Source organism: Diadema setosum, chromosome 2 (assembly GCF_964275005.1).
Source record: "Diadema setosum chromosome 2, eeDiaSeto1, whole genome shotgun sequence".
Lineage (NCBI taxonomy): Eukaryota > Metazoa > Echinodermata > Echinoidea > Diadematoida > Diadematidae > Diadema > Diadema setosum.
In genome coordinates this window covers 33,081,962-33,107,104 of record NC_092686.1, presented here as the reverse complement: position 1 = coordinate 33,107,104, position 25,143 = coordinate 33,081,962, and the positions used below count along the sequence as shown (strand labels likewise).

The following is a 25,143-nucleotide window of genomic DNA, read 5'->3' as shown; positions in this document are numbered from 1 at the left end:
AATTCAAGTGTTGATGCTCGTCAATTGCTGTAGGCAAGCTAAATATTTTAGTCATGTAATTACGATGATATACATTGTACACATATATTGATTATTACGCAGTGCTTGATGGTGCATTTCACTTTTATTGTTCTGCCTGTGTGCTCAAGATGGACGGAAATAGAATAAGAGCAGCATAGTTGAAAATAATAGAATATGGCTTCGAGTACTACAAATGAGCTACAGGGGTACAGTTACAGTTGTATTACTCAGTTAAATTTGCTGACACACCTAAGAGTTGTGATAGAGGTGAGATACATGTACATGCTGATTGAGATTATGGGCATGGTGTACTACAGCGTAGTTTTAAGAGTACAAAAGAGTTTAGTGAGTGGCACAAAGGCTCAGTGTTTTTCGCTAGTCATTCTGTAGTATATGTTTCTGCACACTGCATCATTTATGAGCTCATCTGCTGTAAATGCAGGAATGTTTGCTGAACATTGTTATTCTTATCATTATTATTATTATTATTATTATTATTATTATTATTATTATTATTATTATTATCATTATTATTGCAGATTTCATGCTACATTTGGCCAGCACAAACTAAAACTGTCTAAAATGTCTTTTATCTGAGAAAATTCATTTTCTGTTGATTTATTATAGAACAAATTTTTATTTTCTGATCTTCCACATTTCCTCAGGTGGAGGAAGTCTGATCCTGAGTGCACATCAAAGTGCTCATGTGTGCAAAGTGCAAGTGTTTTGTCAGGGTCACAAAGCATATTAAAGAAATCGGCCCCGAAGGGACACATGTAGGAGTTACCTGATGGACATGGCTGTATTTAGTGGCTGTAGGAGGATATTTCCTGGGTTATCCTAGGATTTCTGTAGGCTGCTGAATGTTGTGACTGTTTTATTCAAGGTGGGCTCTCTTTAGTGTTTAATAATCCCATTGTAGCTGCACAAGGCCTTTCATATAGAAATCTGTGCATTGGTAAATATGGACCCCTCCCCTTTGTTCATGTATGCTAGGTATTAGCAGCATTTGCGCTAATTTTGCAGATGGGGTGCATAGAGTGGCGTATACTATGAACAGCTGCCACTGAAATATTGTAACGTTTGCTTAGTCTTTTTTGCGACAGTTTTGTGACTATTTTACGGACAGAACCCAAGTAGGTAAATTACAGCAATATTGTGTATGGCAAATCTTTAAATGCATCTGCAAAAAAAAAATTGCAAATGTTGCAGCTTGTGCATGCACAATGAGCACATTGTACTCAAAGCTGTGGACAGGAGTACGATTTACCTTCAGCAGTGTATTATGCAGGGTTCGACACGAGTGCTGCCTGCTTGAATGGGGCACGTAAAGTTTCATGTCCGCCAAGTGAAAGTAAAAAAACTGTAAATTCAAAAAATTACCTTCGTCTTGGGGCAGAGGTAAAATAAGCACTTTGCTGAAGGATTATCAAACAACGGTAGCTTTAGAATTAGAACCAGGGCTCCCTCCTCTGTTGCCTTCTTCCCCTTCAAAATAGTAATTTAAAAAAAAGCAATTCGAGAAAAGTCTGAGAGGGAATAGAAATTATCATAATGGTCATAAATGTCTGCTCTGCTCCACTTTGATTTGAAGTATCTAAATTTGTAATCTCAGCTGTTTCAACCCCAGATTCAAGATATCAGACTTTAAATGACCAGAAAAGACCTTCAGTATAGTAGTTGAAATCAGTGAGAAATTATTATTTTCAATACCTCTACTTACACTGTATCTTTAGTTCCGGGCAAGTACACCCATGTTGAAAGTGAGTGACTTGCCCGAAAGGCAGGTTAAAAAAGGAAAGAAAGAGTGGAGTCGTGCCTTAATGGGACAATGGGACCAAACTACATCATTTCAATCTTATGTGTATTGTTTGGTAAGGACTACATTCTTGTAGTTTAGCATGAAAGCTTAATGTTTGCAAGCTTTCATATCATTATGGGTTCTTCTTCCCACATACACACTGATTACATGTTTCTACATTTATGCATCGGCAGATTGTCTTTATGTTCATTCGTTTTGATTTGTATTGCGATTGTTTTTTTTTTTTTTCTGTGCATTGTGGGACATTTTCTGAATGATGAAAACCACTACTAGTATATTGGGCACAATTCTTATACGCCATGGACCCAATGCCGAAATATTGCAGCAATGTTGCGACACTTCTGGTGTATATAAATGGGGTTTTAACAATTTGCAAGAAAGTTATCTCCTGACGTGTGTCAGCAATTTAATGGTATTGCCCTGTATGAACGGAGCTCGTGTTTGTTTTTGTGTGTGGGGCATGGGTGTAGGTCAATGAAATGTGTGAACATCCTTGCCCTGGTTTGTGCTAACCCTGCTTCGCCTACACTCCACTTTCATGTTCAATGACAGGGTAGGAATTGGCACGTAGTGCATTTTTGTGTGTGGTGGCTTTAGGAAGGCAATTAAACCTCTAGATACAAACAGGATACATAGGAATCAATGACAATCAGCACTACTCATTTTGCATTCCAAGGTATAACTTTCGGACTACAGTTTTATTTCAAGTAGCAATCCTAGCAAACTGAATAACATTTCAAATGGTATTCTGTACACTTCTTTGCTTGAGAAAACTGCTACACAAAAGATAATTTGTGAAGAAGTGGTATAAAATGCATTGCAAATTGTAATGTAATACCAGGAAAAAATTATTCCCTTCATACACCCATTGTGGAAATCCCATTGTAATGGAACACACACACACACACGCTGCTTTATTTCACCTTCCCATAATACTACAATTAATTGTAGATCTTCTGCAGCCCATATTATGAAGGCCATTAGAACATAAATATTGTAAAAATTCTGATATTCACTGAATTGGCTCCCTAAAATTAGAAGAATACCACAAGAAAAAAGTAGAATATAGTGATGCGTGATACACAAAAACATCATTTATAATTTGTTGTTTACAAATTTGAATTGTCATCAATAATAGGCCTATTACTATTTGACCATATTTACTTTCCCTTCCACAAACTCAGTGAGACAAGGTTCCCTGCGTTTTCAAAAACATTTCTGGCCTGTGTGCGTATACCTTGGATTTGTTGTGCTTGCTCTATGTGGTTTTACTTTTGTAGGTTTAGTTAATGCCACAGACTATTTTTAGATGACTAGCTTCATTGCAGTGAAGGGTCAGCAAGGATAATTCATTGTAAGTCCTGTGCTTGGAAACTGTATCACAATTCTGCTCTGTGAACTTGACCTTCATAAAGTTGACCCAGTGGGGTTCAGGAAGTGGATTTGTTGTGCTTGCTTCTCATGGCTTTATTATACCCCCGCCAAACGAAGTTTGAAGGGGGTATATAGGAATCAGCGGACGGTCGGGCGGTCGGGCGGTCGGTCGGGCGGTCGGTCGGGCGGGCGGTCGGGCGGTCGGTCCGTTGCAAATCTTGCGTCGCGAACTACTTCCTCAGTTTTCCACCGATTCCCATAAAACTTGGCACAGATATGTGCCTTGGGTTGTAGATGTGCAAGACGTATTTTTTGACAGTACCCAAAAATACGTTGCCATGGTAACGGCATATTATGGGCAAAAATGGCTACAAATCTTGCGTCGCGAACTCCTCCCACAGTTTTTGATCAATTTTTATGAAATTAGGTACAGATGTTCATCTGAATATGTTAATGTGCAAGACACATATTTCCGCAGTGGCAAAAAGTGCGTTGCCATGGTAACGGCATGTTATTGGTAAAATATAGGGCAAAATGCTTCATGGCAAAACTGCTTCATCAGTGTTCTTCCAATTCTCATGGAATTCATATTGAATGTTTGTCTTAGGATATAGGTCAGCATGACACATTTCTTGACAGTGACAAAAAGTATGTTGCCATGGTAACAGCTCACATATTATGAGCCAAAATGATGGAAAATTTTGTGTTGCAAACTACTTCCTCAGTTTTTGCCCAATTTCCATGAAACTTGGTACAGATGTGTGCCTTTGGTTGTAGATGTGCAAGACGCATTTTTCGACAGTACCCGAAAGTACGTTGCCATGGTAACGGCATATTAATGGCAGAAGATCAAGGAAAGATCTTGCGGATTTAACTACTTCCTCAGTTTTTTGACCAAAGCTTATGAAATGTTGTTTTGACCAAAGCTTATGAAATGTTGTTTGGCGGGGGTATAACCAGTCGCTGTAGCGACATTTCTAGTTTCTGTAGCTTGAATGCCTCTGACTATTTTTAGATGACTAGCCTCATCAGCTTAGGGTCGCCAAGGATGATTCCTTTTAAGTTCTTTGCTGAAACTGTTTATCGCAATTCTGCTTAGTGAACTTGACCTTCATAAAGTTGACCCTAGGAGGTTTAAGAGATGGATTTGTTGTGCTTGCTTCTCGTGGCTTTATTTCTGTAGCATGAATGCCTCTGACTATTTTTAGACGACTAGCCTCATCCCAGCGTTTTTTGCACCATACAAAGGAATACATAAGGTGTCACCACTTTGGGCCCCCCACTTTTTTTACCCCGGAAGTGCGCAAGTGACACTAGAAAGGAATAGATAGAGACCTTGAAGTGTGAGCACAGGAAGGTTATGTTTTTGTGCTGAAGAGCTTTTTTTTTTCTTTCTTTCTTTGCTTGTCAGCTGAAGAAACCCGGAAGTGGAAGGAGAAAGGTGAGCTGAAGACCTTTTTTTTTTTCTTTTTTTTTATGCCTCTGCCACGAAGTGGTGCCAGAGGCATTGTGTTTTCGGGTTGTCCGTCCATCTGTCCGTAATCAATTTTATGGACAGCGTAACTAAAAACCTTAGGTACGGTATCCTAATGAAACTTGGCATGTATGTGTATGAGTGGGTGAAGTTATGCCTATACATGCTCTCCCATTCATCGAGTTAAACCTACAAGGTCAAGGAAGGTGAGCATTCAACACATTTGTTACAAACAAACATATTTCAATATTTTGCGAATTATATGAAACTGTCATCACACATTGTGCACATTTACTATAGACCTATTAGGAGAATCATGCATTATGGTGGAGGCATACCATGTGACATAGGGGATCCAAATGTCGTCTGTCCGTCGTCCGTCCGTCGTCCGTCCGTCGTCCGTCCGTCGTCCGTCCGTCGTCCGTCACAAATGTTAAAGTTTACCTGCAAGACTCTCTTATGATGCATAACTTGGCAACTGTTACAGCAATGGCAGCCAAACTTGGGTGATAGAAGCACTAGGGGTATCTTCATGTTATGGTGTTGTCGGAGGTCATGTGATGATGTCAAAGGTCATTTGAGGTCATATATTAAAGAGTATGTGCAAGACTCTCTTTTCTATGTTAAAGTTTACCTGCAAGACTCTCTTTTGACAAATAACTTCACATAAGTTGCTTGGATTACAACCTAACTTGGGTCATAGATGCACTGGGGGTACCTTCATGTTATGGTGCCGTGGAGGTCACAGGATAAGGTCAAAGGTCATTTGAGGTCATACGTTAAAGTTTACTTTCAAGACTCTCTTATCACACGTAACTCGACACATGTTGCTATAATGGCAATCAAACTTGGGTGATGGATGCACTGGGGGTACCTTCATGTTATGGTGCCGTAAGAGGTCACATGATAAGGTCAAAGGTCATTTGAGGTCATACGTTAAAGTTTACTTGCAAGACTCTCTTGTCACACGTAACTCAGCACATGTTGCTACAATGGCAATCAAACTTGGGTGATGGTAGATATCTCTTGGGAAGTTGAAGGTAACCACAAGGTCAAAGGTCACAGACGGGTCAACGAACTTTTAGGGCCCAATGTTAAGTTTTTAGGGCGCATTTCGTTTATGGCTCATAACTTTTGATCCCTTTGTCCGTTTGTGACCAAACTTGGATGGAAGATGTCCCTTGGGGAGGTGAAGGTCGTCACAAGGTCAAAGGTCACAGACAGGGGTCAACAAACTTTTAGGATTCAATGTTATGCTTTTAGGGCGCATTTTGATTGTGGCTCATAACTTTTGATCCCTATGTCTGTTTGTGACCAAACTTGGATGGTAGATGTCCCTTGGGGAGTTAAAGGTCATCACATGGTCAAAGGTCACAGAAAGGGGTAAACAAATTTTTAGGGCCCAATGTTATGGTTTTATGGCACGTTTCGATTATGGCTCACTACTTTTGATCCCTTTGTCCGTTTGTGACCAAACCTGGATGGTAAATGTACCTTGGGGTGTTGAAGGTCACCACAAGGTCAAAGGTCATAAGCAGGTCAATTAACTTCTGGGAGTTATAAAAAATATTAATTCCTTGTACGCGAATGGGCGAGACACAATTTGGCACTTGCCTTGTTTTTTTGTTTTTGTTTTTTTGGTTTTTTTTGCTTGTTAGCTCATGAACCCCGGAAGTAGGCTCCCCCCCCCCCCCCAACACACACACACTTTTGTAAACGCTTCACCGGCCCTGCCTCTATTTTTAGATGACTAGCCTCATCCCAGCTTGGGGTCGCTGAGGAAAATTCCTAGTAAGGTCTTTGCGGAAACTGTAAATCGCAATTATGCTCAGTGAACTTGACAGTCATAAAGTTGACACAAGGAGGTTTAACCCTAAAAGGGCCGGGTGGGAGGGGGGGGGGGGGAATCTGTAACGCGAGAAGGCCTCATCGCGAGGCTTCTTGACTTTCTTTGTTCAAGTCTCGCGCAACTTTTGAGACCAAATTCGCAACGTCCGCGCATACTTTTGCGAAGCCACGCCCATTTTTGTAACGGAATGTCGCTCCAAAACAGGCACAATTTTGTGATTTTGTGTACATTTCCTATGGAAAACAGTGCTCTGTCATGAAAGGCATAAAAACCTGATTATTTTTACAATTAATCACTTTCATTGATTAATTTTGTGCTAATTATGGTAGAAAAGTGGTCAGTGACAATTTCCAATGAAAAAACAAAGAAAAAACAAAAGTTGAAAAACAAAGAAATACATAAGAAATTCTGAAAACAATAAAATATATAAGAATTGAAATGAGTTTTGGAAGTTTTTGTGATGTACAATTGTTGAATATGCTAAAACAGATTTAAATTAAAATTAGAAAATTTCATCATAGTGAAAAATACTCATTCCCTCGACTTGTTACGGACATTCAGTTGTGTATGTTGAGGCTAGTATCATACCTCTTGCTTTCTGACAGGAGAAGTCACATGCTTTTTGCATAAAGCCAGAAAAGTGAAAATGAACTCCATCATTTTGGGGGTTTGGTTTAATGATAGGAACATAAAAATTTGGATTTGTTGTATACATTCTTAAAGTTGAGAATCCCCTCCTTTAGAAGAACATGATGTAAAATTATTCTTTTTTTTTTTTTTACCACTACTGGAGGTTTATTTGTTCAGTATTATATCTATCTGGGTCATCATTCTACCTGTATCTTGGTACAGGTAGAAATTTACAGCTTTTGTACAATCAATCACAGCTCAATTGGGGTACATTTAAGATGGTTTATCATCAAAATGTTTTAGCAGTGGTCTGAAGTATGTTTCATTGTCAATAATTTTCAAAATTGCGTTAGTCCCTCGTTCACAAATTCTCAGAAAAAAAAAAAAAATGTTTGATGTGCCAGGGCGTGCTTATTACGCAATGTCTGGACGCAGAATAACAGGCGGGAAAGCAGCCCTACAATGTTGTTTACAGCTGTACACGTTGGTCATTTCGTCGAAAAAAATGACGGTTTCCTTTACGAAATTATCATTTCGTGAACGAAATGTTCATTTAGATACAAAATGTTGTCATTTCGTTAGAAAATAATAATTTCATCGACGAAAGGACTGATTTTGTAACGGAATATTCCATGCGATACTTGGCGCTCCATGGTTTTTGTCCATGGTTTAAACCATGGTTTCATTTGTACCACCTTCGTGAATTCAGGCCAAAGTGGGATACAATTCTCAAGACTTGCATCTGCCTGTGTGGACATAAAAGAAGTGTGATCAGCATCGTGATCCCAAGAATTTTGGAATTATTGTAATAATTTGATAATTAGTGCCATAATTTGCATCCCAGCATGCATGTGAATGGCAGGAGCAGAAAAAAAAAATCTATCATTTTTTTTTTCCTCTTGAGGAAAATTGGGCAATCCTGTGAAAAATTTTGACTTTTTGAAGTTTTGATGTAGCCATCACGGGATGAGAAGACTGCTACCATTTGTGGGTTAATGTATCCAAAAAGGTGCATAGAAAATAAAAGATAATTCCACAAAATTTCATCATAGTGAAAAATACTCATTCCCTCGACTTGTTACGGACATTCAGTTGTGTATGTTGAGGCTAGTATCATACCTCTTGCTTTCTGACAGGAGAAGTCACATGCTTTTTGCATAAAGCCAGAAAAGTGAAAATGAACTCCATCATTTTGGGGGTTTGGTTTAATGATAGGAACATAAAAATTTGGATTTGTTGTATACATTCTTAAAGTTGAGAATCCCCTCCTTTAGAAGAACATGATGTAAAATTATTCTTTTTTTTTTTTTTTTTTACCACTACTGGAGGTTTATTTGTTCAGTATTATATCTATCTGGGTCATCATTCTACCTGTATCTTGGTACAGGTAGAAATTTACAGCTTTTGTACAATCAATCACAGCTCAATTGGGGTACATTTAAGATGGTTTATCATCAAAATGTTTTAGCAGTGGTCTGAAGTATGTTTCATTGTCAATAATTTTCAAAATTGCGTTAGTCCCTCGTTCACAAATTCTCAGAAAAAAAAAAAAAATGTTTGATGTGCCAGGGCGTGCTTATTACGCAATGTCTGGACGCAGAATAACAGGCGGGAAAGCAGCCCTACAATGTTGTTTACAGCTGTACACGTCTCTGGAAGATAAGAATGATGCCTGGACCGTCAGGCTTGTTGGCGCAAGAAGCTCCTTCTGTCGGATGCATTGCACGTGTCCTGAGCTGGTGATGCCATAATCGGCAGTCCGCCTTGTTATCTAAAACATTAGTGAATCTCTATTTTTAAGCTTCACATCAGAGTTTGCAGACAAGAAGGGGCTGCTTTTGCTACACCAGTTGGAACTTTGTTTGAAATCAATTTGTAATGCTGACTAAATATAGATAGTAAGTTGATTTGTATTTGTTTTATTTTTTTAACAGCCAAACATGAGCCACAACAGCCAAACAGCCAAACATGAGCCACAAAAAGCAAGCACAACAAATCCACCTCTTAACCCTAAAGGGGCCGGGCTTTTTTGGCTATGCTCAGACCGGGGGGCTTGCTTTTTGTGGCTTTATTTCTGTAGCTTGAATGCCTCTGACTATTTTTAGATGACTAGCCTCATCCCAACATAGAGTCACCAAGGAGAATTCCTTGTAAGTTCTTTGCGGAAACTGTATTGCAATTCTGCTCAGTGAACTTGACCTTCATAAAGTTGACCCAAGGAGGTTTAAGAGGTGGAATTGTTGTGCTTGCTTTTTGTGGATTTATTTCTGTAGCATGAATGCCTCTGACTATTTTTAGACAACTAGCCTCATCCCAACTTAGGATCGCCAAGGAGAATTCCTTGTAGTTCTTTGCGGAAATTGTATATCGCAATTCTGCTCAGTGAACTTAACATTCATGAAGTTGATACAAGGAGGTTCAAGGGATGGAGTTCCAACTGGCTGTAATCATTCAAACAGCTGTCAGTTTTCTATGCAGATGCGCAGAAAAATTCCCCAGTGCATTTGTGCCTTTTATGATCGGATTCGAAACCACTATCTTTCTTAGCAATTTGACGATTATTTGTTGACGCTTACATAATGTCTGCCATTACTACCACCACCAACAGAATAATGTTAGTGCGATTCACACTAAACACAAAGGCCCGAATTCACGAAGGTGGTACAAATGAAACCATGGTTTAAACCATGGACAAAAACCATGGAGCGCCAAGTGTCACATGGAATATTTCGTTACAAAATTGGTCATTTCGTCGAAAAAAATGACGGTTTCGTTTACGAAATTATCATTTCGTGAACGAAATGTTCATTTAGATACAAAATGTTGTCATTTCGTTACAAAATAATAATTTCATCGACGAAATGACTGATTTTGTAACGGAATATTCCATGCGATACTTGGCGCTCCATGGTTTTTGTCCATGGTTTAAACCATGGTTTCATTTGTACCACCTTCGTGAATTCAGGCCAAAGTGGGATACAATTCTCAAGACTTGCATCTGCCTGTGTGGACATAAAAGAAGTGTGATCAGCATCGTGATCCCAAGAATTTTGGAATTATTGTAATAATTTGATAATTAGTGCCATAATTTGCATCCCAGCATGCATGTGAATGGCAGGAGCAGAAAAAAAAAATCTATCATTTTTTTTTTCCTCTTGAGGAAAATTGGGCAATCCTGTGAAAAATTTTGACTTTTTGAAGTTTTGATGTAGCCATCACGGGATGAGAAGACTGCTACCATTTGTGGGTTAATGTATCCAAAAAGGTGCATAGAAAATAAAAGATAATTCCACAAAATTTCATCATAGTGAAAAATACTCATTCCCTCGACTTGTTACGGACATTCAGTTGTGTATGTTGAGGCTAGTATCATACCTCTTACTTTCTGACAGGAGAAGTCACATGCTTTTTGCATAAAGCCAGAAAAGTGAAAATGAACTCCATCATTTTGGGGGTTGGGTTTAATGATAGGAACATAAATATTTGGATTTGTTGTATACATTCTTAAAGTTGAGAATCCCCTCCTTTAGAAGAACATGATGTAAAATTATTCTTTTTTCTTTTTTTTACCACTACTGGAGGTTTATTTGTTCAGTATTATATCTATCTGGGTCATCATTCTACCTGTATCTTGGTACAGGTAGAAATTTACAGCTTTTGTACAATCAATCACAGCTCAATTGGGGTACATTTAAGATGGTTTATCATCAAAATGTTTTAGCAGTGGTCTGAAGTATGTTTCATTGTCAATAATTTTCAAAATTGCGTTAGTCCCTCGTTCACAAATTCTCAGAAAAAAAAAAAAATGTTTGATGTGCCAGGGCGTGCTTATTACGCAATGTCTGGACGCAGAATAACAGGCGGGAAAGCAGCCCTACAATGTTGTTTACAGCTGTACACGTCTCTGGAAGATAAGAATGATGCCTGGACCGTCAGGCTTGTTGGCGCAAGAAGCTCCTTCTGTCGGATGCATTGCACGTGTCCTGAGCTGGTGATGCCATAATCGGCAGTCCGCCTTGTTATCTAAAACATTAGTGAATCTCTATTTTTAAGCCTCACATCAGAGTTTGCAGACAAGAAGGGGCTGCTTTTGCTACACCAGTTGGAACTTTGTTTGAAATCAATTTGTAATGCTGACTAAATATAGATAGTAAGTTGATTTGTATTTTTTTTTTTTTTTAACAGCCAAACATGAGGATAATACTTGATGTAATGTGCAGCTCAGATTATGTAATGAGTGATACATAAGGAGGCATGTTTGTCACACTACATGGCAGAAAATTCCAGATGTCCGTTGTTGTTTTCCTTGCTGCCACTTTAAATAGCTCTTATATGGATATGGCCCAAAATTGTTTTTGTAATTCATTTTTTTTTTCATTACTAGAGTTATATATATGCTTATCACATTACACAGCAGGAATTCTAGGTAATTTTGTCCCCCTTCTGCTTTAGTAATACTACTTTATATGAATGTTTGTCACATTCCATTGCAGAAGATTCCAGATTACTTTATCTTTTTTTTTTCTGTCTGTTATTATGTATGCTTGTCAAGTTGCACAAGCAGGAATTCCAGATAAGTGATTTTAATTATTTGGTGATTGTCAAGATGTATAGTGCTTATCACATAACATGGCAGAAAATTCTGGAATTCCTTTCTTGTCATATTATTAGATATAAACCGTATTCACACAGTGTTCTGTATTTAACTTCAAGTGAAGCTAACTTCAGTTATAATATGGGTAAGCGCTACTGCGATTTCCCCGATGTGAGGAAACTCTATTTCTCATACAAACTGTACATTCTGGAGGCTGGTCCCAAACCTAAGGGGAATCAGGGTTCACGGAGAGGTCATGCTTACTTTCAAGTTCACTGATTTTTGTGTTCACATGGTGCTTTTAAATAGAACTTATGAAGTGGGAACCCACATGTCGCGTGGATAGAGCAGAAACCCTGAAATATCTTGTGGTTCTTATCATCATGTAGTGAGATCACATCTAAATTTTGAGTGCATCCACATGAAACTTAACTATGAGCATTTTCATCAAAGTTAGCTTACAAGTAAGGAACTTTGTTTGAACTCAACTACAGTGTATTATGATGTACAAATGTTGTCACATTACATGTACATGGCAGGAAATTTCAGTTCTGGGTTTCAGTTATGGCTACTTAACCCGTTCTGTACTGAATTCTGAAATCTCTATAGACTCGATACACAAGCCACCAGGTTTCCGTGTGAAACAGGTTAAGAAGCAATAAGTGCTTGTACGTACAAGTGTAGCAAGCAATAGCGGGACTGACAGAAGGCCAGGCTATGTGTCTACAGGCACAGCCTCTACAGCTAGGGGAATCAAGCCGGGGACCCTCCTGGTTGACATTCTGTGGTCGTACCCACTGAACCACAACATTTCATAGGATTCATTTTGCAAAGTCCAGGATGATTTTGTTGTTGTTTTTGTTGCTGTTGTTGTTATCTTTTTCATGATTGTATTTGTTATTTGCTGTTGTTGTTGTTGTTGAAGGGTATGCATGACGTACGGGGGCAAAGACATCACGAGGACGTTCACCTGGCTGCTGGAAAGAGCCCGCTTCCCCTACCGGGAGTGCCAGCCGGAGAAGACAATGGATGCCCTCCTGCTAGTGGAGCTAAAGGAGACATTTTGTCACCTCGACCAGGTGAGCCTTGTATCAGGTCTCACAACCCCGTCTGTCCCCTGTCTAGCTCACAATGACGTCTACTCGTATGTACTGTATGTTTTAGCCAAGTTTTTATTTGTGTCAATTTTGCGAGTCTGGTGGTATTTATTCGCGAATTCAACAACATGCAAAATCATGAACTCTGATCCCGGCATGAATGCCATGTCGACATGCACTTTTCTCATTTCATTACCGTGCTCCATGTTTGCAAATTTAGCCACTCGCGAAATTTTATGAATGTCTAGCTTTGTGGAAAATTAAGGGATAAGTCCAAAGTCACAGACATGACTGACATGTCATAAATCAAGATAATCTTGTCCGTTTTTTTGTCGTGCAATCATTTTATGTGGACAAAGAGGCAGTGCAGGCCCATGAATGTAGTCAAAGAGATGAGAGATTATCAAAACAATTTAATGGGTATAAAGCCATACTGTAATGTGGTTACGTAACAAAAGACACCGTACAAAAAACTTTTCACCCTCGTTAATAACTTGTCTCCAGCGTAGATTGTTTAATCATTCTGGCTTGTGTGTATTATGCAGCCCTATAAAGTCACAGAATATATTGAGAAAAGTGCAAATGCACATTGCATTATTGTGACCAGTTCCAGAGATGCAGGGAATCTTTAAAAAAAAAAATAAAAGAGGACAATGCAGCCTGCAAGTGTGACACATAAAGAAAGTAAAAGTGATGCAAATTATAAAATACAGTGAGGACTGAGCTTGAGTAACATGTGAGGCTTGTCAGAAACAAGTCAGCCTTGAGATGGCAAAACGATACATCTACGTGCAACCCATCTTCTGCTTAATCAAATTTGTAGACATAATATACAACACTTGTAGCTTGTTTTTTGTATTTGATGGATATTTCATATTTCACCTAATAGGAAGACCAGCAGGAGCACTAATATTTTGAATGTAGATTGATTTCAGTAGAGCCTTTGCCTTTAAATGATTTTAAAAAGTCAAAACACATGTTGTTTTACTGCATGAATACCAAGCTACTGCTAGGGCAGAACAATTCAAGTTTTGATCAATGACACTTGTACATATTATGTACATACCCCACAATAATGCCATTCTGCACATGGTTCGGAGGGCCACGCGCAACTGCACAGCCTATTATTGTGCAAACATGTACAGTAGTGTACAGTATGGCAAAATGATACAATATGTAGATACAATGTTTTGCCGAATTACTCTTTGGATTTGAAAAATCTTAGGAGTAAGCTATAGCTATTTGCATATTTTGCCTCCATTGTTGATATTTGGTGCAGAATTTGCTACTTGAGAGCAGTCAGCTATATGAGAAATAATAATGTTCCACTTGCAAGTACATGTTGCGTAAAGTACTGTAAAAGTGGATGTTTTCCCTGTGAGTAATTTTTTGCACTAAGCTGTGTGAGACAAATTTCATGTTTTGTTTTATTATACCCCCCGCCAAACGAAGTTTGAAGGGGGTATATAGGAATCGGCGGACGGTCGGGCGGTTGGTCCGTTGCAAATCTTGCGTCGCGAACTACTTCCTCAGTTTTCAACCGATTCCCATAAAACTTGGAACAGATGTGTACCTTGGGTTGTAGATGTGCAAGACGTATTTATTGACAGTACCCAAAAGTATGTTGCCATGGTAATGGCATATTATGGGCAATAATGGGTACAAATCTTGCGTCGCGAACTCCTCCCACAGTTTTTGATCAATTTTTATGAAATTAGGTACAGATGTTCATCTGAATATGTTAATGTGCAAGACACATATTTCCGCAGTGGCAAAAAGTGCGTTGCCATGGTAACGGCATGTTATTGGTAAAATATAGGGCAAAATGCTTCATGGCAAAACTGCTTCATCAGTGTTCTTCCAATTCTCATGGAATTCATATTGAATGTTTGTCTTAGGATATAGGTCAGCATGACACATTTCTTGACAGTGACAAAAAGTATGTTGCCATGGTAACAGCTCACATATTATGAGCCAAAATGATGGAAAATTTTGTGTTGTAAACTACTTCCTCAGTTTTTGCCCAATTTCCATGAAACTTGGTACAGATGTGTGCCTTTGGTTGTAGATGTGCAAGACGCATTTTTTGACAGTACCCGAAAGTACGTTGCCATGGTAACGGCATATTAATGGCAGAAGATCAAGGAAAGATCTTGCGGATTTAACTACTTTCTCAGTTTTTTTACCAAAGCTTATGAAATGTGGCACACACCTTGATCTTGGTGGGAAGATGTGGAAGACATATTTTTTGGACGTGTCGGAAGCTGCGTTGCCATGGTAACGGCATATAAATGGCAGAAGATCAAGGAAAGATCTTGCGGATTGAACTACTTCCCCTGTATTCGACTGAAGCTCATGAAATGTGGCACACACATTGGTCTTGGTGGGAAGATGTGCAAGACATATTTTTTGGACGTGTCGGAAGCTGCGTTGCCATGGTAACGGCATATTAATGGCGGAAGATCAAGGAAAGATCTTGTGGATTGAACTACTTCCTCAGTTTTTGACAAAAGCTTAATATGAAATGTGGCACACACAATAGTCTTGGTGGGAAGATGTGCAAGATATATTTTTCGGACGTGTCGGAAGCTGCGTTGCCATGGTAACGGCATTTAAATGGCAGAAGATCAAGGAAAGATCATTCCTTGGGTAAGACTGTCGTCACGGGGCGGGGGTATTAATCACCTTCAGTGATATTTCTAGTTTTGTTTTGTTTTTATTCCGTGGAATCGGGACATTAATTACTAGACCATATGTCATATAAAAATATTCACATGATTTTAGTTTCGGGCTATCTTCTGGTTGTGCGAAATGTGCCAAAATTTTTACTGCGAAAATTTCCACTTTTACAGTATTGTCGATTATCTCTTTTAATTCAGAAAACAAATAAGTGTTCCTGGTGTGGGTATATTAATCATTTTATGTTCATTCATCTATGTTCTTATTGCCTTTTGTAATTGGTCAATCTCACTTCCGCCATTTAAGAATTGCTGTTTTTCCAGAATGTCATTGACCCATTTATTCAAAAGAAGCATAACATAATGCAAACTTATATCATCATGAAACTTGTGAAATATATGGAAGAATTCTGAATTATGGAATCAGACTAGCATTGTATATAATTGTAATTAAGGCTGGTCATGGTGCACTAACACTCATCCATATTAATTGAGTGATGTATTGCTTATTTGTTCATTTATTTATTCATTTATTTATTGTTTGTGTCATTATCTTTCATAATCCACCATTTAGGATTTCGATGGCATCCAAATTCTGGACTTCCAGGTGCGCTACCCCAATCAGCCCACCCTGAGCTACCAGATGAAGCTTGGGGATGAGACCCTGCAGGCCCCGATGGCAGTGTTCTATCCCCAACTCTTTGGCGTGGTGGAGGAGAAGATGATCTTCACGCAGCAGCGTAACCAGGGTGACCCGGAGGACATCAATGATGAGCTGTACCTCCTCCAGACGCAGAGCCAGCAGCAGCAGGTAATTAAGTACGAGGTCAGGTAATTGAGTACCGTACGAGGTCAGGAAACTCTGCGGAAGTTCCCGGTTGGATTCAGCAAGGATAAACTCATATTGGAAAAAAAATATTAGATACCATGCATGTATTCAAAATGCATTGTCAACACTTTCACAAACAAGGAAATCTAACAAGCCTTGTGTAACATTGGGCCTTGACAGTTGTGGAGAGATTTATGTGTGTTCTGTGCAAAAGCTGTGCTGTTGTGATGGACAGAGCTTCACAGAACTGTTTGTTGTGATCTCTCATGTCCATGTTAAGACTAGCATCAGCGAACATGAGAGAGGTCAGGAAGCTTTCCATCAGAGAATTCATCAACCTATGGAGGCGGTGTGCGGAGGAAGTACCTTGGAAATGCATGCCGACTACAGCAAAGACTGCTCTTTTAGGTGAATGTGAGTTAAACCATCAAAGCGTGAGGCAATTCTGCAGAAATTGTCATGTCATTCACTTAACCCGTTCCTCCCAAAATTCTCCGAGGGCCTTCATTGCCAGAAAACAAGATTCTTTTTGCTGTTCGGCGGAGATCGGACAGGTTGGTAATCCGCCTGTGCAACCGAGTGGAAAAGTGGTACATGTACCCCCCTTTGCATGGTCAACTTCAATGTACATGTGCCATCAAACAATGCAAAATATTGATCGTGTGCGAGGTATGAATAGAGCGTGAGCTGTTGGGCTCAAAAACTCTTTTGTTCTACACAAAGTAGACACCTGAATGGAGTCGGCGAAAGTGAATTTCCGTTGAGTTCAGCCGTGATTGCTGTGTGCAGCTTCATACGAGTTTTACATCAAAATAAGCACGCACTACATAAGAAAAAAGGCAAATAATACTGCGATACATGTGGTTTTCATACAGAAGGAAAACAGATATTGATAGAAGAAATTGATTTTTTCTATCAAAGCCATTTTACCGGGCAGCGTAACAGAAATAAACATGAATTTAGGCCACAAATGCAGGCACTCGTGTCTACATTTTTGGAACCTGGTATACCAGGTTCCCATATATCAGTTGAAGCCACAGGAACCTGGTATACCAGGTTCTCATGAGAAACAATTTAATTGCATCATCTAGTATTGGAGCATTAGTCAAAACTTGTTAAATTCATGAAATCAGAAGAAAATCAGAAAAAAAAAAATGTTACGAAAACTGGTCGACATAAGAGAGAAACAGAAACTTTGATCTTCAATCGTATTCTTAAGTGCAAAAATTGATTGAATAGATTGGAAACAATGAATATGCTTTTGCATATTCTGTAACCTTTTCTAACACATGTATGATATTGTACACATTGTATACGAACAATGTTGGGCTCAAATTACTGTAAAAGTGGAAATTTTCGCGGTGTTGAAATTTTCGCGCATTTCGCGCTACCAGAAACTAGTGCGAAAATAAAAGCACGTGAATATTTTTGCTTGCCACATGTTCCAGTAGTTGATTTCTGGGTTCCACAGAATTAAAAACACGCGAAACTCTTCTTGCCTGGCAGAGCGTGAAAAATTAGTCATGCAAAAATATCCCCTTTTACAGTATTTGATCATAATCAAAGACAGTCATTTACTCTACTCTGTGAACCACTTATAATGAATGACAAAAATATTAAGAAGATATGGCATTAAACCAGAGAAATGTGGTTTCTATGACCTCATAGGTCAACAAGTTTCACTTTCTCATGGATTTAACCCTTTGTGTACTTTGAATGATGTTTGGCACAGAAAACCCCATGGGTGGCGTTGTACATGCTGTCCATAATTCCTGGTACAAATAAGGTGAACTGCTCTGAATAGAATGAACAACACATAGGACTGGCACTGAGGAAGGATTAAAATAAGGTTTACTGTTTTCTTTAAAATGCAGAATTGTTGAAAACAAAAACAAACTTAATAAAACAGACATAACTTAGGCCAAGATTTACAGATATTGGACAATGCCAGGAAATAAGCTGAATACTGTTAGAACTCTGTGAAACAATGTAATATTACTGTTTTAATAAAATTCATGCTTGCAAGAATATCATGATTTTTTTTTTTTTGGTCTTTAATTGTAATTTCATATGCACTGATTTTGACACGTGTGTATGAAAATGGAAAAGGCCACAATCCTCCAAAGCATTAGATTGTGCTCTGGTGGTTTTGAGGCACATGCAACTCCCCTCAAGTAGTTCTTGATGATCTGCATGTTGGCAAGCACTGTTTGTGTGTGCACTTGTGGAGTTAGAGTTTTGTCTGTGGCGTGGTACATCGTACATGTACCTGTAATCAAACTAGCAAGTTTGCAGTGTAAACTCTAGTGGTCCTGCTCACCTCAATTGCTCTTGGTCACTTGACTTGTGCAATTCTTTCCCATTCCAGGTTTCTTCTTCATCAAAATCATCTTCTCCATGATTTTTGTACTGTTTTGCATACAATATAATGTACATGTACAGTATATATACAGTATACTACAAATCTCCTTCTTATATGTCAAATCTCCTGTACCTCCTCCCTTATTTCACCTTTGAGGGTGCAAAACTTAAGACAGACAACGGGGGACCCATAAGAGATGATCTCGTCGGGCAGGGATCTGACGTGGGACTGACAGCTGTCACTCAGCGCACCGTGTCCCCTCTGATTGGTCAGTGCCACGGCGATGTGCTGGTACAAGCTGAGGAGGCTCCGCCCCCAGTAATTTCACGCAGGATCTCCACCTCCCAGACGCTGGACAAGCCATTGGGTCTGGACCAAGCAATTCTGTATAGTATTGACTGCTGTGGTGAGCCAACAGAAAATATTATTACTTATATGAGGTAGTTTTGCGGGGCAATTGTAGTTGGTATTTTGATCGGTCGTCAAGGTCAGCGGGCAATACTAGTGGGTATCATCCTTCTTCCAGGTTTCACCATTCACTTTACATGTAAACATTCCGGTCAATCACAAAGAGGAGACATTCACAAATCTGGGACACATGCACCGCAGAAGACCGCCAATAAATCAGCTCATACAAGGTTGACCTCTTCCAGCAGCACTACGCTTCAAACACTGATGAGTCCATTTGTGCTCAATAACTGCACAGTGACCACCAGTTATTACAACTTTCTAAATTGAAACGGAAGCAAAAACAAAGTGTAGATAGTTCAGAGGTTTGAAGTTCGCCTGTTGTAACTACATAGCAACATAATATGTATCTTGGAAGTTGGAGTTGAATGATATACATTGATGAACAATTTTGCAACTATTCGACATGTTGGTGATGAGCTACAGGTAAGTTATATGTGGCTTGATCTATATCATAGTGTATAGCCGTATTCACATATTTTCCTAATTTACCTAGGGGATAGGGGATAGGTAATTATAATATTGATTGGCCTTGAGGGAGATACCAGAAAATATTGCCCGCATTGAAAGAATATTTTCAGGTATCTCCCTCAAGGCCAGTCAATATCATATAAATGTTTGCGTTGATATTGACTGGCTAAGTGGGCAATATCACAGATCTGCTTTCATCACTAATATTTTACTGAACTTTAGAAAATGCCGCATTGCTATGTACTGCCCACTCCTGTTCTCCATCAATATGACACTAATGTCCACACCACTCGTCGGTGCTGGCTTTTTAAAATAAAGGAATGAGAGAATATACTTCAGTAAATACTGTCTTCTTTATTACCTAATACTGCTCAAGTCAAGGCTCAGGTAGATTTTCTGTTTCCTGAGTAATGTACACATTGAGTTGATACAGTTGAAGTGTCACATTATTAAAGTAACTATGTAACGAGACATGTTCCTTGCGGAGTCTTCTCTTTTTCATGTTATCTTCTCCCTTTCATCGCCTCTATCTCTCCTGCTGTTTGGTTTCAGCCTCTGATGAGACCAAGAAGAAGATGTACAACTGCATCCTGGTGGTGGGGGGCGGCATGGCCCTCTTCCAGGGGGCCACAGAGATGCTGCAGCACCGCATACAGACAAAGATGCCCCCATCCTTTAGGAGGGCCGTGGACAGGGTTGAGGTTATCTGCAAGTCAAAGGCAAGTTTGTTTGCTTTGTGACCTTTTTTTTTTATTTTTTTATTTTTTTAATCAAGCAACTGTATTTTATAGAGGAATTTTACATTATGCAGTGCATTCTTTCTGTATTTAATGTCATTGCATATTATCTTCATAATCATGAATAGAATGTGCTAATAGAGTGACTGTGCAAAATTTCAGCTTAATCTAATCCTTTATCATAGTTGCTGTGGAGGTTTACATCCTGTTTTTGTTTGTTTGTTTTTTGTACCATTCATTGCACATAACACAGCTTGGTGAGATTCAGTACTTTTGAATAGAACCTAAACTTAGAAGCCTCTTTTCTCAGTAAACACTTTTCCAGTGTGTACTTTCTTTCCAAGTTAGGAAAGTCCATATATATTGAGTTATGTATCATTTCAAAGCTTGGAGTCTACCCTTTCACAATCTACCCTAAAAAAAAAAAAAAAAAAAAAAAAACTTTATTAAAAAATCCATGTCTGGCAACTTCTTGGTGGTTTTGTAATACAGGGTAACATATGAAGATGAAAAGAAGCATAAAAACGAATGCAAATTTTGTAAAATGCATGAGACTGTCAGCTTTGAAGAGAAAAATTAAATATTTCAATGTTGTTCGTCCATTTGGGCATGGAGAACTGATGTAACGTTTCAAACTGGCATGTTGCTGTGCCAGGTAACAAACATAGTGAATGACAAGGAAACTTTTCCATAAATAAGTGAGAACATTGAAAAGGCTTTATCATTCATGATGAAGCAGCTAGGAGCTTTTTAAAGCTCATGAACAGCTAGTGACATCACTAAGATGTGTGCTGTCTGCCCTTGTTTACCCATGATATTCAGATAAGCCCCAGAAAACCAGAAAAACAAGAAGGACTAAATACCAATTGATCATGTTTGTCAGTAGATTTATATCCCCGAAGGCTCCAGTTTATATTTGTTGTTGTGCTGGAAGCACAATGTTCCAACAGAGAATTTACTTTATCTTTGCTTGATGTCCCTACAAATGCAGGAACTGCTTTGAAAATATAAACTGAAGTGTTTATTAAGGCGTGACAGATTTTATCTCACGAGCGTGCGGCCGCGAGGGGAATGCTCACGTTCCTTCTTTTGTTAGGGGACGCCCCTATTCCCCCTGCGTGCAGAATGGGGGGCTTAATCCCTCTATTCATCAGCCTAATGACGGCGTTCCTTGGACGCAACAGAACAGGCTTGCTCACAAGTCGCATTCATGGCGTTCCTTTCCCGCTCTAGGAACGCAAGGATTATCCCAACCACGAGCTTTCCGTGCATATGGCTTCGATGGAAAGGAAACTGAGCGTCGGCAATTGCGCAATATACTGTACAGAGCTGCCAATCGTTCCGGGGGAAAAAAAAAAATCGTATTTGTTACGAAAAATCGAATGTAATACGAAAATACGAAAACAAGGAACCGCTTATAACGAGGACAATTTCAGTGCATCATGATAAAGAAAAAACATCAGGAATTTGATCGGATATAACGAGGTTCCATTTCTTAACTTGCCGCTTTCAAACACGCGACAAACGAAACATTGAAATCCGAATTCACGCTATCCATGTCTCTTTCCAGTTTAGCAGAGTACCGTTCCTTCCATGTTTTCTTCTAACCCACGCGTTGAGACACAGGAATACCTCCCGATGTTCCGACTAAGTTATTGAATATTATCATTTTATTTTCCTTTTTCGCGAGATACGCGTGCGTGATAGAATTAGGTCGATAAGACCACGCCGCAACAAGAGAGAGTGGAAAAATTCATTCAAAAACTGTTCATGCAGCGACACTTGTGACCAAAAATGGGGCATATGGAAGGCGTGTGTAACTCATCCTTTCCATTTTCGTTCTGAATTACGCGTGTTTTGCTAGTTAGTAAATATGAGCGTGTATGATTAAAGCCGAAATAATTATTGAAATCATCGCGATCCCGCCGGGTGACAGTATAGCGTAAAAAAAGTTGAGTAACGCATGTTAATCTACGTGAGTCGGTGTTCAGAAAAAGAAACTAACGCATTCGACGGTTTCAATAACAAATCACAAATGATAATGTAAATATGAATGTACGTAAAAAAGCCGAAATAATTAATGCAATCAACGTAATCCCGCCAGATGACAGTAGCGTAAAACATTATTGAATAACGCATTTTAATCTACTTGAGTCGGCGTTCAGAAAAAGAAACAAACGCATTCATTGTTCATTATCATTTAACAAGTGATAATGTAAATATGAATGTGTATAATTAAAGCCGAAATGATTAATGAACTCACATCGATCCCGCCGAGTGAAAATAGCGTAAAAAATAGTTGAATAACGCGTATTAATCTACTTAAGTCGGCGTTCAGTAAAAGAAACAAACGCATTCAACGTTTCCGAGTTTCCAGTGTGTATTTATTTTCGCGTAGCTTTCAAACTTCTGCTAGGGCATAGTGCAGTTAAAGACTACTTAGTACAAACTTATCATTTGATTTCTGTCTTTTCTTACTCCTCGGTTTGATACGATTTCTTTCGTTTGATATCTTATTATCCGTTCCCTTTATACTTTGAAGTATATTTAAACGTAATTTTTTTAAGTGTCTCGCACTGTATATGCATTTTCGTAACGGCGATTTCTCCGCTTTGCTGCATAAACTACTAGTAAAGTACAAGACGGTTAGTGTACATGTATTTGGAATCGAAGCGACGGAGTTTGATCCCAGCCGCTTCGGTGGGCTGTGTGTGGTCTTATCGTAACGTTTGTGTTGTTGTCGGGAGGTGTTGATACTTTCTTATTTAGTTTCCTTGGTGTTTTTCTCGAGTGATGATGGTGATTGTGTTTTCTTAATGCTGATAGGAAAAGGGCAAAATGATCTGAGTGATGTCTGATGGTGCGGATGACTCGAAACTACGCTGGTGTAAAAAAGACGGCTTGCTGTGAATATGTGCCCTTTGTTTTATTTCATTTTCCCTCTTACTCTTCTTTCTCCTCCCAAGAATGATAAAAAAAGAAAATACATACACCTCACAACAAAAAGAACAACGTAAAAGCAACCTCCGTAAAGTTAAATCTAAATAAATGTTCATTATCAGCAAAGAATAAGGGGAAAACACGAATGATAATAAATAGAAGCGAAGAGATTGTGTATGCAGTCCCTTCGGCTCGAAGAAACTTGACACCCCACCCCTCTCCCTTGTGGAAATTTCCACAAAAGCAGGTGCCACACCCAGGTGCGTGCCAGACGAAAGAATGCGCGCGCTGGAATAAACAAGCGTGTAAATATCCTGGAAATATCGATCGAAGAATTAGCTCATAAGTTGAATTAAAGGAATCATTGCAAGGATATCACGATTCTACAGCCTTTCTTTTGGCACACAGTAGGAAACATCGAACAGTCGACTATAGTGTACTTGATCGAATATCATAATTTATGTTCCCTGAACAATAAAAAAAAAAGGATTGATTACAGTCAATTAAAAATGCAATCACAGAAATACACGAAAGGTCTCGTATGCCGAGACAAATTCACTACGAGTAGGTCCAATGAGATGCAGTTATCACCTGGTTAGACGGCAAAATCATGACAGTTCCCTTCATGCTCTTCAAAACTGCTTATTACTTTTCAAGATTTTGGCTATCAACATTCCGTTTGTGTGTTGTTGTTTTTTTGTAGCCTATGTTTTTCCCTCGTGAAAATGTATATGATTTCTTCGTATCGAACGTAAACTGCATACTAAGTATTTAGCCACGATAGCGTAACTTCCATTGGCTTCCTGTTCAGTCACGTATAGTTTTCAAGATACTGTTTAATACTGACTTATCAGTGCCGCCATTCAATGGCACCAGAATATCTTAGTAAGTTCTTGGTCAGGTATACGCTCCGTCTCATAATTTAAGATCATCTCAGAAAAATGTTCTCCAATGTCCTATTATCACGACAAAGTTTTATGGTGAGCGATCTTTTGCCCATGCTGCTCCCACACAGTGGAACGCTGTTCCGTGTTATTATGAAGCTCCCACAGTGTTAAAGTTTAAAACTGCTCTCAAGACATTTCTGTTCAAAAAGTATTACGAATGAGTTTGGTTCTGCATTTATGGTACACATATTGTACACTGCATTTCTTCTTTCTACTTTCATCCCTCTCCTTTAAAGCGCATAGAGACACCACGGTAGTGATATGCGCTATACCGGGTGTCCCAAAAAAAGCGGAACGGTGGATTTTCAGTACCTTGCGGTCTAAAAGTTATATATCTTTTGACATCATGAGAATGATCATCTTCCGCAAAAGACTATGATATCAAAATCATCAAATTTGGTTCAGTACTTTTTATTCTACGCCAATTTCTGAAAATGCAGTCATTGCCAAATTTCGCCGGATTTTTGCGACTTATGAGATAATAATTTGAGTGCGAATCGCGATCCATACGATGAATATTGTGTGAGCTCGGTGATCCATGTCAACAAAAGATACAGCTTTCACATTGGGCACGGGCCAGGAAAAAACCGTGTGTGTGTGTGTGTGTGTGTCTGTGAGTGTGTGTGCGCGCTCCCAATATGAAAGCGTTATCTTTTGTTGACATGGATCAACGAGCTTACACAATTCACCGTATGGAACGCGTGTCGCACCCAAATTATTATCTCATAAGTCGCAAAAAATTGAAAATGACTGCATTTACAGAAATTGGCGTAGAATAAAAAGTACTGAACCAAATTTATAGATTTTGGTATCATTGTCTTCTGCGGAAGATGCTCTTTCTAATAATGTC

General features: G+C 39.0%; 1 protein-coding gene across 1 annotated transcript in view; it reads left to right on the top strand.

Annotated features, from left to right (window-relative positions):
- LOC140244214 (actin-related protein 8-like) overlaps positions 1–25,143 on the top strand; it is a 71,411-nt gene that overhangs the window by 16,454 nt on the left and 29,814 nt on the right. Inside the window, exons 7-10 of the mRNA XM_072323852.1 lie at positions 12,690–12,843; positions 16,114–16,350; positions 18,887–19,136; positions 20,222–20,388. Of these exons, the coding sequence (XP_072179953.1) occupies positions 12,690–12,843; positions 16,114–16,350; positions 18,887–19,136; positions 20,222–20,388 (808 nt within the window). The remainder of the gene's footprint in view (positions 1–12,689; positions 12,844–16,113; positions 16,351–18,886; positions 19,137–20,221; positions 20,389–25,143) is intronic.